The 15,229-nt window shown below is 43.8% G+C and overlaps 1 protein-coding gene across 1 annotated transcript in view; it reads right to left on the bottom strand.

The window, feature by feature from the left end:
• LOC138617650 (transcription factor COE3-like) overlaps window positions 1-15,229 on the bottom strand; it is a 67,232-nt gene that overhangs the window by 26,630 nt on the left and 25,373 nt on the right. The window contains 1 exon segment of the mRNA XM_069692809.1: window positions 195-276. Within this exon segment, the coding sequence (XP_069548910.1) occupies window positions 195-276 (82 nt within the window).

Genomic DNA, 15,229 nt, shown 5'->3' with positions numbered 1-15,229 from the left:
TTTGCCTCCTTCAGTGCCAATACTAAAAATGTATTCATATGTGAATCTGTGTCAGTGTGACTTAGTATAGTCTATCAGCTGCGCATTTTGCACACCTGTGTGTATGTGTGCGCGCGAGTGTCTGCATAAAAAAAAAAAGAAGAGCGACAGACAGTGAAAGACTGTAGCATATGTGTGAAATAAATTTCAGTCACCTGGAATCTGCGCATGTCTCGTGGATTCCCTGCATTCTTCAGACAGTTCTGATTGCACTTGAGAAAGAACTTTAGAAAGAATCTGAAAGAGAGCACACAAAAGAGGAGCAAAAACTATTAATTATGAAGCTAAAATGTTAAATAGCAGCGCGACCGAATATTTCAATTAGATTCCTCAAACACTCCCAGGTTGCACATTCATTCGTTCATTGATCACGTCAGTCGGAAAGCAGCATGACATTATTTCAGTTTGGGAAGTCACACTCTATTACTCTTTCAAAAATCAAGAGCATCAGTCTCTTTGTGATCTCATCCTCTCACCTGAGTTCATGGGTCTTTCCCAACACCCATCTGCCACTAACATACAGGAAGTCACTTGATATTCCACCCACCTCTTTAATCCCAGGACACCCCCTGTGCAATTAAAGTTCTCCTGTTCAATAGGGAAGCAAATGAGGCCCACCTGTGACCAGGTCTTGTTTGAAGAGCATCAGGGATAAAGGACCTAACAAGGTGAGAGCGCGCCACAAAACTTATAGTCCTGTCAGGCAATTAGGCGGACACTCCTGGGACCACCGTATGCCACACACACACAGACACACGCACACAACGCATACACACACCCGTGTACTTGTGGGTGGGTGAGGCAATTATGCCACAAATTACAACCTGGCTAATCGTCTCTGAACAAATGTCACGTCTGAGTGAGATCTGGCCTTGGTTAGTTTGTAAGCTGCCTTCTTCTCTCGCTTTCTCTCGGGTCTCGCTGAATTTATTGATAAGGCCGCCTGTTGAGAATTGTGTATCAGATGTGACCATGCAAACGTAAAATAGTTCAAGAGAGGAAAAGTAAAAACAAGGCAAATAAGAGGAATTATCTCAGACGTAGCCTATTGTGTACAATCTTACATGACCACACAGAATAAACAGCGAAATCGACTTGCTGTTTTTGCAAATTCTCCCCACAGAATCATGACTAATTGCGCCTTTGCTTTCTCCGATTCATTATAGATACAGTGCTGTGATATTTATTTTTCATCGCATTGCGCTATCATTACTATATGCAATACTGTGGGTTCCATTGTAATACTGACTTGGCTCACAGAATAACAGCGGCTCATTGGATTACCATAGATTGCACCATAGATTGCACGGCCATTTCATTCAGCTAAATACAGTGGCTTGTGTGGCCTGCGAGGACGCTTTCACAACACTTAAGACTTCTCGTTCGCCCAGTGGGATCCCAGCCAGGCCATAAATCAGAGTCTGAAATGACCCTTCTAACCCTGGCCACATTAACACATGCACTGGTCATTTAGAAGCGTTCTTCGATAGACTCCTATACCTTGCGCTTCGCTGAGGGCCCAGGAGGGAGATGAGAGGTGAGAAAATATTTTCACTCCGCATCCAAGGAGCTTTGGCTCGGACATCAATAAAAGACGTTTTAACCCATGCCAGAATGCTGATTGCCTGTCGGTGTGTGGTGAGGCCATAAAAAACCTGACTTGTCATTAGTGCATTTCGCTTGATTGTGCTCACTGTGTTTTCGGGTTGCATCTGTTGGCTGATCATCAAGATGACCATTATGTACTCTAATTCCCTGACCCTGTTTTTATTTCCCCAAAGAGTCATAATGTAGAGCAGCAGACATCTGCGGAAAGCAGACCTGAAATACGACTTTTATTTGTCTGTCGCCTCTCATACAGATTGGGTAAGACTCATGGTGTGTGTTTGTGAGTGCACGCCTACACGCGTATGAGTTGCGTGCGTGCGTGCGTGTGTGCGTGCGTGTGTACATTCATCGCCCGTTGGTAGACAATTTATGTCAGACTGAGACATAGAATATATTTCCTGGGCAATGCATTGACTTCATAAAAGAAACACATTACTTTCAGCTTGTCTTGACTGTTTTCTTGGATACTTTAAAGCTTTTACATACTGTTTCCACTACGGCGAAACCAAAAGTTAAGAAACAATAAACACAAGAAATGGAGTGCCCACGCTTTCATAAAGTACCTCCTTTATGTTTACTGTTATGAAGGCAATTAAGCACAATTTCTCTCCTAAAAAGATAAGCTTAATTTTCATAGTCCACAGCAGTGGCGGTGCTATAGCATCCATTACATTTGAGTTGGTTAAGATTCTCCATGAGCACAGTGCAAATTGGTCCTTGGTGAAAAGGAGAGCAATTAAGACAAGGCCCCTCTCTCTCTCTTTTACTTCTTAAATATCTACAGAAGTTTGTGCTGGTGTTTTGGCACGCACAGAGACAAAAGGAGGTTGTTTAATTGTTTTTTAATGGGATATCAAGTCGTCGCTGCCATTAGATGTTGGCAATGGAGGGCAAAGGGGGATAGAGAGAAAGAATGAACTGCAATTAGGTTTGATTAAAGCTATCCTTCTCAATAATCAGCTGTTCTGACAGGACAGGGGGACCCTGGTGGCTGCTGAGATGGAGGAAGGTGTTGAGTGATATTAAGGCCAATGAAGGGGATATTAACATGGCTAATTAAAGCTCTTCCAAAGCCGGGAGAGGAGGCTCTCAGTGGACCGCACTGGATGAAATAATCGGCCAAGGCAGCTATCAGTTGGAGGAGAGAGAGAAAGGGAGTGCGGGAAGGGGTGGGGTGTAGTCCATCTGAGGGAAGGGGGGGGAGTAGAGGGAGGGATAGTGGGAGGCGTAAAGGAAAACTATGAAGTGTGAAGAAAGACAAAGAGGAAGACATCGACAGGCATATAGAGAAAGACTTCCAGGGCAGCCACGGAAGCTCATTTTGACATCAACTCTCTCTGTCTGCATGCCCGAAGTCTGCCAGTATAACTAAGACCTGACATTGGCTTTTATCTCTGACAGCTAGTCATACAGGTCCACAAATCAACGTTAAAACAATCCTGCTCATGCCTTGGTCTAAGGCAATTAATACGATCCTCCTGTAGTACCTCCATGCTCGCCCACTGCCGAAGCTACTAATCATGCCATAATGATTTCTCTCCCTCTGGTCAAAGGGGAAATAGATTGTCTCTTTAGTAATGCAGCAGGCTCTGCGCCTTCCACTCCCTGGCTTCACAGACTCGGTAATTGAGGAGAAAAAGGCCGACTTTGGCACTTTGACTGATTTGAGGGCTGCTAGACCCTCTTATCTTTACTCTGATCATTTTAGGCTGACACTCAAAGGAAGACCCATCGCCCTAATTCTAGCTCACCCTCTCCCATCATCAAACAGAGGGGGAATAAAAAAAAAAAGAAAGAAGAGAGAGAGGAAAAAAAACAAACAGGCGAGGTGAGGAAGGCCTTCTCTCATTTAAATGGCCAACTTAATTGCCGGGTTGATGTCACTCATGCATAAATGTCCATTCCTTTGATTTGAGTGAAGAGGGCAAATAAGGATAATGTTGTATTATTAAGAAGGCTCTATCGACAGTGGAGACTGGCTGTCCTGTCAATTTCATTCACTTTTTTTTTAATTCATTTCTTTTACAGATTTTTATGATTTTTAATGACTTGTTAAAAATTGAAAGTTAAGCCTGAGCAATTTGACATTTTCTTCACTCACCGATTTTTTAAAATTACTAACTTGAGAGTAAATTTTTTTTTTCCTCCAATAGTACACCTTGTTCTTATTGTTCAAAAGAGCTACCCCGTATTTACTATACCGTTACACAATACACTGACAGATGGCCACAGTATCTGTAAGAGTCAGGTATTGACAACTCTAAGCTCCTGATTGGTGCCCCGGCACTAATGACTAGCATGCAGTGTCCACAGCCGGCAGCCATGACAGTGAGGTCATCCGTTGCAGGGCGGTGAGTATCGATCACCACCCAGCTCCAGCCCATCAGGCCCCAGCTGCCTCCCAGACTCAATGGGCCCCTGTTACAGGAGCCCTGTAAGAAACGGCTCCCAACACCAGACTACAATCTGCTGACACCAGATCTCTACGCTGAGATAGTAGTACACGGGTCAATAGCGTATCGGATTTCCAAAACGCCAGGGTCTTAATGTCAAGCCTCCTGCCTTCCCTACCTACTGCTCCAGTTATTAGGCACTTCACTGAACTGCATTCAGATCCCTGTTGTGACAAGGCGGAGCAGGTAAAACGAGAAATAGAGACACTTATAGATCCTAATCTTCCCGAACACGTATTCATGCAGCTGAGTGGGCTCGGATATATATGCCAGCTAAGTATCTGGGAGGCCGGAGTGAGCTGCGTGGCCATTCCTGTCGTATTCTGGTTTGCCACTGTCTTCTCTCGTCAAGCAGAGCTGTTTTTCTCGCCTTAGCTGAAGTAAACCACAGCACATTAACAATATTTGCTCTACCCCTGTACAAGCACCGAGGGACCAGACCCACAGATCCTATCACTTCTTTATCAGGGAACAAGTGCCTCACTATCCAACCTTATTGGGTTTGGAAGATTAACCCCTTCCACTCACAGGCTCTGCCCATCTCCTCCGAGAGCAGCAAGGCAGATGTCACTGTGATTATTATTGTTCGACAACAAATATCCCAAGCACATGTCTCGGAGAATTTATTGGGTATTTCCAAGGCCTTTTTTGTTTTTATTTCTTTATTTTCCTCAGCTGCCATTGTCAGTTCATTTTGTTGTTTCATATTTCATATTTTTGTTAGTGGTATGTGTGTTGTGGGGGTGTCACAAATAATTTATGTGCTTCCTCTACACTGTAAGATGTAGCTGTGTCCCTCCATTCATCCCTCTTTACCCTCTCCTCCACCATCCCCCTTTCTCTCTAATGGGCAGAGTGGCATTGACATTATTTCACTTGAGGATCCCTCACTCTGTCAATCCCTCTTCATTTACTCCATGGCTACAGGACTCATTATGGTATCTCTTCCTCCTTCTCTCTCTCCAGCACACTCACTCATTCTCCTCACCTCCTGTCTCGCTCGTTCTCCAGCTATCTCTCTCTCTCTCTCTCTCTCTCTCTCTCTCTCTCTCTCTCCGGACACTGTTAGTTTCTTACTTAAGAGAATCGCTCGTCTTCACAAATGGTTTCACGTCAAACCCACTCCTTGCTAGCCCCCACTGATTCCCTTCAGGCTTTGGCACAGGTTTACTGTAACAGATTAGACGAAGACTCGGAGCTCCTGCTAACTATCCATCACTTGCTAACAGTGGACTAAGGCTGTGTGCTTTATGCAGCTTTTAGCTCCAGCCCGCCACATACTGCATGTTTAGCCCCGAGCTTTCTCTCTGCCTCTCCCATCCCCTCACATCAAGATACTGCTGTGGCTGTGTACTGTTGCACGCTGTTCTTTGTTTTACTCCGAATATGGCTTTTCTCTACCAGGACTTTGAACACAATATAATAAGACACAAAACATAAATAATTCTTCATTGTTTTGTCTTGCACGGTCCTGCTGTAAGAACAAATCAAACATCGGTTGCCGCTATAGAGCCAACATCATCTCAATCCAAACTGGAATCCCTAAATATTACTGAATCATCACCGGCACCGTTAAAACGGGGTGAGGATTATTACTGATAATGACTGTGATAACAATGTTAGTCCTGAGGTTGCTGACATTACAAAAACTATCAACAATACAACTCTCAGGACTATTTACTCTGCTCACCAGCTGGATGGCAGAGAGGTATCGCTGGGTTATTTTTGCGCAGGAGGAGAAATGTGGCGCTTTGATTGCTGGTCAGCATTGGAGCTCGGGCCTTGAGGAAATACCAGTCATCACCTCCCTGCACTAGTGAGATGGAAGATAAGCACATGTTGGAGTAACTGGCCCGGGTGAATAGTAGTATTTAGGGTGTTGGATGTGGGGTTCTGGAAGGCCCCAGAGCTGGTTTACAATGAGAGCCATACAGCAGCGTTTCTCTCCTGTGGCACCTTGGAGTGATCAGACCCAGGCAAGACGCAGAGGTACACACAGCTGTACAGGGAAGGCCAGCAGGGGGGCTTTGACCATTTACAGACATCAGGCTGATTTGCATGAGTGTGTGTAAGTATAAGTGTGTGTGTTACATATAGGTCAGTGAGTCAGTGGTTTTGCTGTCTGTCCATGCATGCTCAAATGTATGCGAGTGTATTCCTACATCGTATTATTACTAATGTATAATACATACATCTAAAGTGGCTGTCAGGACTGGTCAGTCATCATAAAACATGAGGCAGCCACTCTGACATCGCCACCACATTAACGCATTCTCAGAAGAGTTTAAAAAAAAAAAAAAAAAAAAAAACACCCACTGTGGACTGTCATGTAGGTAGAGGGGGGGATAGAGACGGAAAGACAGAGAGCGGGTCGGTGCTTAAAGCTAACAGGTAACCTTTCTGTGCACCTAGGACAAAGGCAGGGGGAAAAAGAAAATGTCAAATTAAGAGAGGCCAGGCAGAGAGACGTGGCTGCCATATTTGTGTGAAAGCCCAGTGCTGTTGGCAGCAGAGATGGCTGCTTTCTGATTCATCTGGGGCCGTATGGCAAAGCTTTGTCAGTCTGTGCGAGGTATAAATAATTCAGGGTGAGAGATGGCAATTACAGGGCCCTGCACAACCAAAATGAATATTTTATAAGGACTAAAACTGCCCTGGAATGAATCACACACATGGAGTCACACACACATACACACACTCGCTCACACACACAGGCACACACAAGCGTAAGTGAATGTGCGCACACGCACATATGCACCCAAACACACACACACACACACGAAGGTAGCACATATATGAACCCTTAGCATAGCTGTTGTATTGTTGACAATATAACTATTATATTATATAAAGCTGTGTTTTTGTGGCTTAATCATTTTTAGTATTGTATGCACTTGTAATCGTTCACAATATTTAGTTAAGGGGTTCTCAATCTTTCTATTCTGTTATGAAAAAAATATATTTAGCACCATAAACAAATATACCTGTTTAAAATGTTCTGAAACTATTCACTGGCCCGTATGAAACACATCAGGGAAAAAAAAAAAAAAAAAAAAGCGTTGTAAATATATTGTAAAGATCTACACAAAAAGTAGTCTCCTGAGACTCCGATCCTTTACTTTTGACCCTGTAAATATGGTCTTTGTGTGTGAGCAAGGGGAGGGGGACCGGGGGGGGGGGGGCGCGGCGAAATGCTAATGGGAAAAGATTAAACCCAAAAGCCGCCTGGAGCATTTACCTCTAAAAGGTTTTGTCTGTCAGGTTTCCTGCAAAACTCTGTCTTTATAATTCTGAGACAAAAAATAACATTGTTCCCAAGTCCTGAGGAGCGCAGTGGCTTGGTTGAATGGCCATTGTGTGGGCCTAGCTAATGATACCTTAGCTTTTGTGAGAGGGAGGCCAGGTAGGTCCGTGACATCAGCGCCACACAAGTGCTTCTCTGTCCGGATGTTTAGGGAAGGATTTCGCCCATGGTGGGAAAAGGGTATAGAGAATAAACAGGTCCTGTTTTTGTACCAGCATTTTGAACCCCACAGCCGAAGACAAGGGTATCCTAAAAAAAAAAACACCATTTAAAATAACTTCAATTCATTTCTAATCATTATCACTTCCTTTTATCTAATTATATAAATATAATATATACGTATCAGTTTCTGGAAGAAGTGCTCCAACAGAGAATGATGTAATTCCAGGAATGTTTTATTTTTGGTTTCTTTTCCCTTTTTTTTTTATGTCAGTGGGAGTGAGGGCGTTTTGTCAGTCCAAAGGGAAGATGGCAACCCTCTGAGGGAGGAGAGACCCCAAGCATGAAGACGCAGAACGCATGTGTTGGAAAAAAGTGACAGCGAGGCAAATGCTAAGAGAAAGCTGCTTCCTTACCGAACCGCACACTGTTAGCGGTACAGCTTGCTGTTGTGAAGGCAGCTGACAAACCCGTAGCGTGGCATGTCTCGCCCCGTTTGTGAATTTTCAAAGAGTGTGATTTGCAAATAACATGAGTCTCTGGGCATAGACTGGGCATGTAAGTGCGGTGAATAAAGCCCCCCTGCTCTGCTGAGGGAAACCCTTACTTGTCAGCTCAGTTCTTTGTCAGGAACCTGACAGATGAATAGACAGTGGTTTGCCGCTCACTCCTCCTGCCTTATGTACACACGGGCGTGTGTCTGCTTCCACGTACAGGTTGACTTGCTTTAGGGGAGGAATTTGTTGAAAGACACCCCGCCGCTTCTCAGGGCAATGACTGAAAATATTGCAGGCCACTTCAGACAGCCTCAAACAACAAACAATGGGGGTTGATGTGTAACCAGATAAAAACACGGATCGGATAGCTGGGTCTAAGCACCACTACAGGGCTTATTTTTCATGCAAATTACTACTAATGAGCTTCCTGAATTCTGACTAATTATATCAAAGTGATTTCTTTAATTAGTTTGTAATAATTCCTCGCATAAACATCATAGTAAACAGATTAAGCTATATAAAAATATCAATTTGTCACACTTATACGAGATGCTGTGCAGTTGACGCTAATCTAGCTTCTCCAAAATGCCAGACCAAACATTTATTAAAGAATTAAATATGTACTTAGAGGATGTTTGGTAACATTAAGGAAGCATATCTTTTGCATATTTGTCATGGTTTCTCCACAATCATCTCTTTAGCATATAAGGGAGAAGACTCTGAAAGAATAACATAAGTGAGTGTAACGACTTTCACATATGTAAGTGGTGAGGGAGACTCCAGTTAATAATTCAATACTGTAATATAAAATGCAATATAAAATTCTCTAATTAAAAGTCATAAAATATTGTTTAAGTATCTCACTCAAACAGAGCCAGTGTTATTGTAATCTGACATCAGAGATTACACCCCTGAGTGACTGGAAACACTTGCATGTCAAATCCAAACACCTATTTGAAAAATAACAGATGACTTCAGAAAAGATAAGAAATTGAATTTATCTACCACTTTGCACCTCTTGTTAATCCAACAACATTCCTCAAACCCCTAAAGAGTAAAAAATATCTAATATACTACCAGTCACAGGAGAACTCCAACGACTACCGATCTTTCTGATACCCTCAATCTGCACTGAGATGGATTAAACATTCAATTTGTTACTCGCCAGACCACCACCTAGGCTCACCACTTACCATACAAATGGAAAACACGCTAGTAATCTATTAGCCTGCCTGGTCTGACACTGTATTATGTTGTATTTGTATTATATTTACTTCAGGGAAATTACGATTCAAGTCATATTTATCTTCATGTGGAAATGTGTGTCTAAATGGAAATCACCTATAGTGTGAGGGTGGATGCAGAGCAATACTAATGTGATCCATGAACCGTGCGATTTAGTCACCCTCTATGGATGCACTATGGGCTGATTCTACATATCAAACATGCTCTCCCCCTGTTAAAGCCCGTGCCCACAGACCCCGATGCTGTTTGATAATTATTACGCTTACATTACAACACAAGACCTTGCCTGTGGAGCTGGAAGAGCAAAACCCAGCCTTCCCCATAAACACACACACACACGCACACACGCACGCACACACACACACACACACGCACGCGCGCAAGGGCGCGCAGACATGCACACACACTCTTTGTCATATACAGTAGTAAACAGCTTCCCAGTAAGCTGTTTGCACTTCACTGCCCGCTCTAGGAAATAAAAACAAAGAGCAAATTGGGGGTTTTGCGTCTCAGTGAATAAATAAGGTTGTTTTACTCACAGAATCCATTACCTTTTAAAACATGTGCCTAATGCGTTGAGCCTTTTCATTCTACAAACAAAGCCTAAATTAGGAATTAAATACATTTGTATTTAGATAACGGCATTAGCTTTATGACATCAATGTAAAAAAGTTGGACGCCATCCATATCATTCCCATGCTCCCATTGTTACGTTAAATTGCAATATTAATCCTGGCTCAAACCAAGGTACCGCAGCTTTTATGCAGTACACTTGAATTATGCTATTGAAGTAATTGATAGTGATTCAGTCATTGAAGGTACTAATCCCATGATTCAGTTCATCTCTCTCAGTGCCATTTACCTCCAGATGTTTAGAGTTTGGGGTAATCAATAAAGAGGGAATAAAGATTGGCATTCACAATACTCCCCTTGACAAGCTCCAGCCGAATGTTTGTCAAGCAAATTAAACACACTTAGACTTTTCACCTGCTCCTACAACGACACCACATATGGCCGTGAAGTTAAAAATAAGAAACTGTGCATACATTACCATGCATAATGCACAACTCCCTCCATTTAATATGCAAATTTTGTAAAATATTACTGAATACCTTCTGTTCGGAATGAATAAATTTGAATTGCAATTAGAATAATCTTGTATAATTAATGAAAACTGTCAATTTTGGTTCCGAAGTAATTTGATTAGCATGTTGATAGGACACTTATCAAGTTCAGTAAACTGTTAGATTAAGAAGATGAAAAAAAAAAAGATTCTAAGGATATTTTTCTCAACGGCTCTGACATTTTCCCTTGGCATTGTAAACAAAGACAGTAGCTGGCAAACTTCCTGAATCGAGGGGCGAGAGAGGGAGGGTGCAGCAGAAAAAGAGAAATAGAGACGAGGACAGAGATAGAGAGCCTCTTGAGATAATCTGTGAATCTCAGTCCACAGATGAAAAGGAGTCTATCGTCAAGGCTCCTGAGTGAGCTACTCATCTCTGCCCTCTGCTCTCCAGCTAAGCCCAAGTTTATGGGATTTATCTCGTGAACCATTTGTAGTTTTCACATCACATGATGAGTTAAAAACAGCATACAGCTTTTCGAAATGTTTTGAGGCTATAAATGTAGAGTTCTCAGCTAAAACCCACAGACAACTGATCCCAGTCTGCAATCCTTCTGAGAGTAGCTATCTATTAGCGATCAACAAATTGATGTACGCCATTGTTGTATTGTATAAAACAGAACCATCTGTACTGTCTACAGATGAACAGAGCTAGTGACCTCCTTTTCCCCTCTCTTTCTCTGCTCATTAGCTATCCTGAACCTCTTTCTCTCCTGCCTTTAGTTTTCAAACCCCCAAATGAGACCTAAATCGCTTGCAATACAGGTTAGCTTGAGGGGGGGGGGGGGGGGTAGGGGGGGGGGGGGGCAAACATCTGTCGCACTAGGTACCCGCATGCAGCTCGGGGTATCTCCTGCGAGGAACTTTGGGGATGTTTAATTCATAAACGCTGTCATCCATGTAAACCTCCTGATTTCATAATGACTAACTCTTGGTGGTTTAATTAATTTAATAATGCCTTTCAGAAGCCATAAATGAAAGGGTCTCTGAAGTGGTGCATTAATTAGCCAGCGCCGATGCTAGCCCTGTCAGACTGGTGGCTGTCAAAAGCAGGGCAAAGCGGAGGATGGGCACAGCTGACGTCCCGAGTTCAGGGGTCATGCCAATCATGCTCCTCACCACACTTAATGAGTCATAATTTGTGTCTAGTATACACATGTATCAGGGTCAACCTGTGGTCATGTCCATAATTTTCTCCCCCTTGCCAGGCTACATGGAAATAAGTGGCGGGACGACAAGTTAGTTACATTCTCGGTAACAAGCTGTGGCACGGCCACACTACGTTGCTCCTCGTATTTTACATGGCGACCACCTTTGAAAGTGCAAACCGTCGGAGCTTCGCTTTCCACACGAGGTTGCTCTCTGCATCTTTTTCTTCGTGGCTTACTTGCTCAAAAGGTTACAAAAAGAACAACATCAACTTCATTAAAAGTCTCAGCAACTCAACGCATGAGCACACAAAATCATCACAGAACCGACCAGATTATATTCCAAACTAACTCCATGCATCTCATAAGGAGGTTGTTTTCCTTTTTCATATTTCATAAATATGAACCAGGGTGGTTTGTGTCTGTGCCTGTCCATTTATTACCATAAAAATCAGCTGACTGAAGTATCTCACTATCTGTGGAGGCAATTAACTGTTTTGAGAGAATGCGTAATACGGGACTTTGTAATGGTATCATTTGGAGTCAAGGCACAGATGCGCCGTGCGGAGCCATACTGTAATTAGAGAGAAACGCTGTACAGGTTTTCCACTAATTAGCAAATTATGCTGAAAATAGCATCAAGCTAATTAACAGTTATTATGGCATTTTTGAAAGTATGACTTTAATTAGCAAAGTCCTGACGCAGGCAATTTCAAACTCATCTCTGAGAAGATGAGGAAGAAAAGAAAAGAAAAAAAACATGGGGCATGATCAAGAAGATACTCAGATTATTATGATGCTGTCAAAAACTAAAGGAAGGGGAGAAAAAAAAAAAAAAAAAAAAAAAAACCAGGAGGGGAAAAGAGAGACTGAGTGAGTGAGTGAGTGAGCGAGTGAGGGAGGGAAGGCAGGAAGAGGAGGAGGAGGAGGAGGAGGAGGACCGGGGGGGTAAAGCTTTTGTGTGTTGTGTCTGAATCTCCATCCAAATGAGGGGACATGTGTGCTGTGCCATGTTGCCAAGAGGAGCCCTGAGCCGTGTGCCCAGTGTCAGGTGGCAGCGGCTCACCCCTCAGCTACCAGGCGAAGACGAGAGTGAGCTCAGCTGGTGCCCACAGCCACTCACTTATTCTACTCCGCTGCACATTAAAGGAGCCCTCGAGTGGAGCCAAGCAACGCCAGCCAGCCAACCTGACAACAACACTCCACCTCCTCCTCATTTCCAACAGTTCCTTTTAGCACTTCCCGGGACCCACCTTGGACCTAATGATGGCCGCTGACGGCAGAGAAACCTGGGGAATTATGCACGGTCTCAGTTTGAGAAAGAAAATAGCTTCTCTGTTCATTTTGAAGCATTTCAGCAAGGAGGAATGTCATTCATTAAGAACACAATTGTTGATGCGTCGGACGAGTGAGTATTTGGGAGGTGTTTTGTGGAAAATGTGTTTTTAAAGGCACCCGTGCATCGCCTTTTGAAAGGAGGAAGTGTCACCAGTGGAAGTGGGGAAACGAGTAAAAGAGGAGTGGAAAAGATGGAGGAAGAGAGGAGAGAAGGAGAGAAGGAGAGGGGTGGACTGAAGGGTCTTTGAAGGCCCAGTGTGTGAGAGAGAACAGAAGTGTGCCTAGCCCCAGGCAGCCTACGGCTCAGGCCCATTAGCTAGACTGACCTTGCCCGCGCCTTTGTCTTTGTGCTCTCCTCCCGCTGCTTCCCCTTCTCAAGCATTCCCTTTTTGTTGTCTCCGAGCGAGATTGGGAAGGGGGCCATATCTTTCAGCTTTCTAAACCTCCCAACCCCCCATCTACCACCCCCCCACACCTCCCAAACCCCTCCACCCCCACACACACCCTTATACAACCCCCCTCTCCACGCCTTGCCTGGAGCTTGTGCCCCAGAGGGCTCAGTACAGTGACACGCCTAGCCGGTGGCCACCTCTGCCCGGACAAGAACTTGGCTGGAGTGGTCAGTGCCCCGAAGACCCCCAGAGAAAATGCTACATATCAGGGGGCCCAAATCGTGGCGCTGCAGGCCTCACATACGTGCACCCACTCTGGGCAGCCTGCCTCTTTATTGCCTGCCTCTCATTTGAGAGGATGGAGACTGGCTGCCAAGTTTTGACACCGCCACATATGGCCTCCTCCATCAATCGGACTAATCAAGCATCAAGGGGAGGCAGGACCAGCTTAATTGCCAGCCAGATATAGCTGCTCTCACTTGACGTGCAACCTGAAATAGAAACAGGTCTAAGGAGACATGACAGAAGATAAATGAATGCGGCCATTGTTCTAATAATTGTATAAAAATACGTTTCTTTACACTTCAGTTCCTAATCAAGGCTCAACACAATTAACAGCCAACGCAATAGATGCGGTTGTCTCGACATTGCAAATCAACACTATTGCAAATATTTCCCTAATATAGCATCATCTACTCATTAAAATGTGGATTATGTTCACATTTGTAATGTTTGGGACCTCAGGTTAGAGAAGTGTACAGTAAGTTGTTAGGGAGTTTTTTTTTTCCCATGCAGGCTGCAGTGCTCTGCTCCTCCAGAGTCCTTGAGGCATTCTGTCTGCCTCTGCCTGCCGCTCTCAACTTCCTGTTTCCCTACACCCCCCACTGGGGTAGCAGCCACAGAATAACTTAGCACATGGAATGAGGAGGAGAGATCAACGGCGGTGATCCATTCATCTTGAGTTTCTCCTGTCACTCTCTCTTTCCGTTTGTAAACACTGAAGGTCTGTGGTCAGAATGGCCTTTTGTCCACTGTGTTTTTCTGCATCCCTCTCTTATTCACTTCAAAGGTAACAAGTGACAGATGTCTGTCTTCTCCGCGGTCTTAAGCACTGAGGCTCCGCGATAGCATCTGGGCTGAATGTCAAACTGTGAATCTACCCTAAGAATGTACTGTGGTTATGCCAAGCTCATTGTTATTAATGTCAGGGACACTGCCTACAGAAGTATTTAAGATACTCCCTGTAGTTCACAGCAGGGTGCACATGGGGGGTGGAAAGTGGGGGCATGTATGTAAAAATGATGGACAACGATTATTTGAAAAAATATTGAAACAGCGAAATTACAACAAAGGGCACAGAGAATGGATGAGTAGCTCAATTAGATCTGTATCAAGATTTCCTGGTGGGCGTGTAACTTCCCCAAGAATCTGACTCTGCGTGAATCAGTTTAGTCACAGGAGGTGATAAAAAAAAAAAAAAAAAGGGGAAAAAAGAAGAAATATAAAACATGTTAAAGCAGAAGTTTGGCTGGATTAAAGAGTTCCTTGGAGTTGCAGGAACTAAAAAAAAAAAAGTAGTAAAGGTGGTGGTGTTTTGAGCTTGTAATCACAGCACGTTGCTGTGTTTATTTAACTTTCTCTTCTCCGTCGCTGCCTGCTTTTGGTATTTACATGTTTAATTGAGAAGTGCGCTGCCGGTTTCTTCTGCCCATCTGCCGAGTCCCTTCCTCTTATCAGGCTCATTCCTCAAACTGACAGCTCTTCCCTTTCTGCATATCTCTCTTTCACTCCCGTGCCACTACACTACTAACTCCTCTCTCTCCCTTTCCCTGTCCCTCTTCAATCTGTCAAGGCCGGATATGAGTAATGACAACGCGTTTTCTCTCAAATCAAACCAATAAGTAGAAACATGCACAGACAGAC

The sequence above is a fragment of the Brachyistius frenatus genome, unplaced genomic scaffold (assembly GCF_029030835.1).
Source record: "Brachyistius frenatus isolate BFR_SWC_R1_liver_20210118 unplaced genomic scaffold, ASM2903083v1 Contig_13, whole genome shotgun sequence".
NCBI lineage: Eukaryota > Metazoa > Chordata > Actinopteri > Embiotocidae > Brachyistius > Brachyistius frenatus.
Note: the sequence above shows the minus strand (reverse complement) of the source record. Positions and strands in the feature narration are given on the sequence as shown.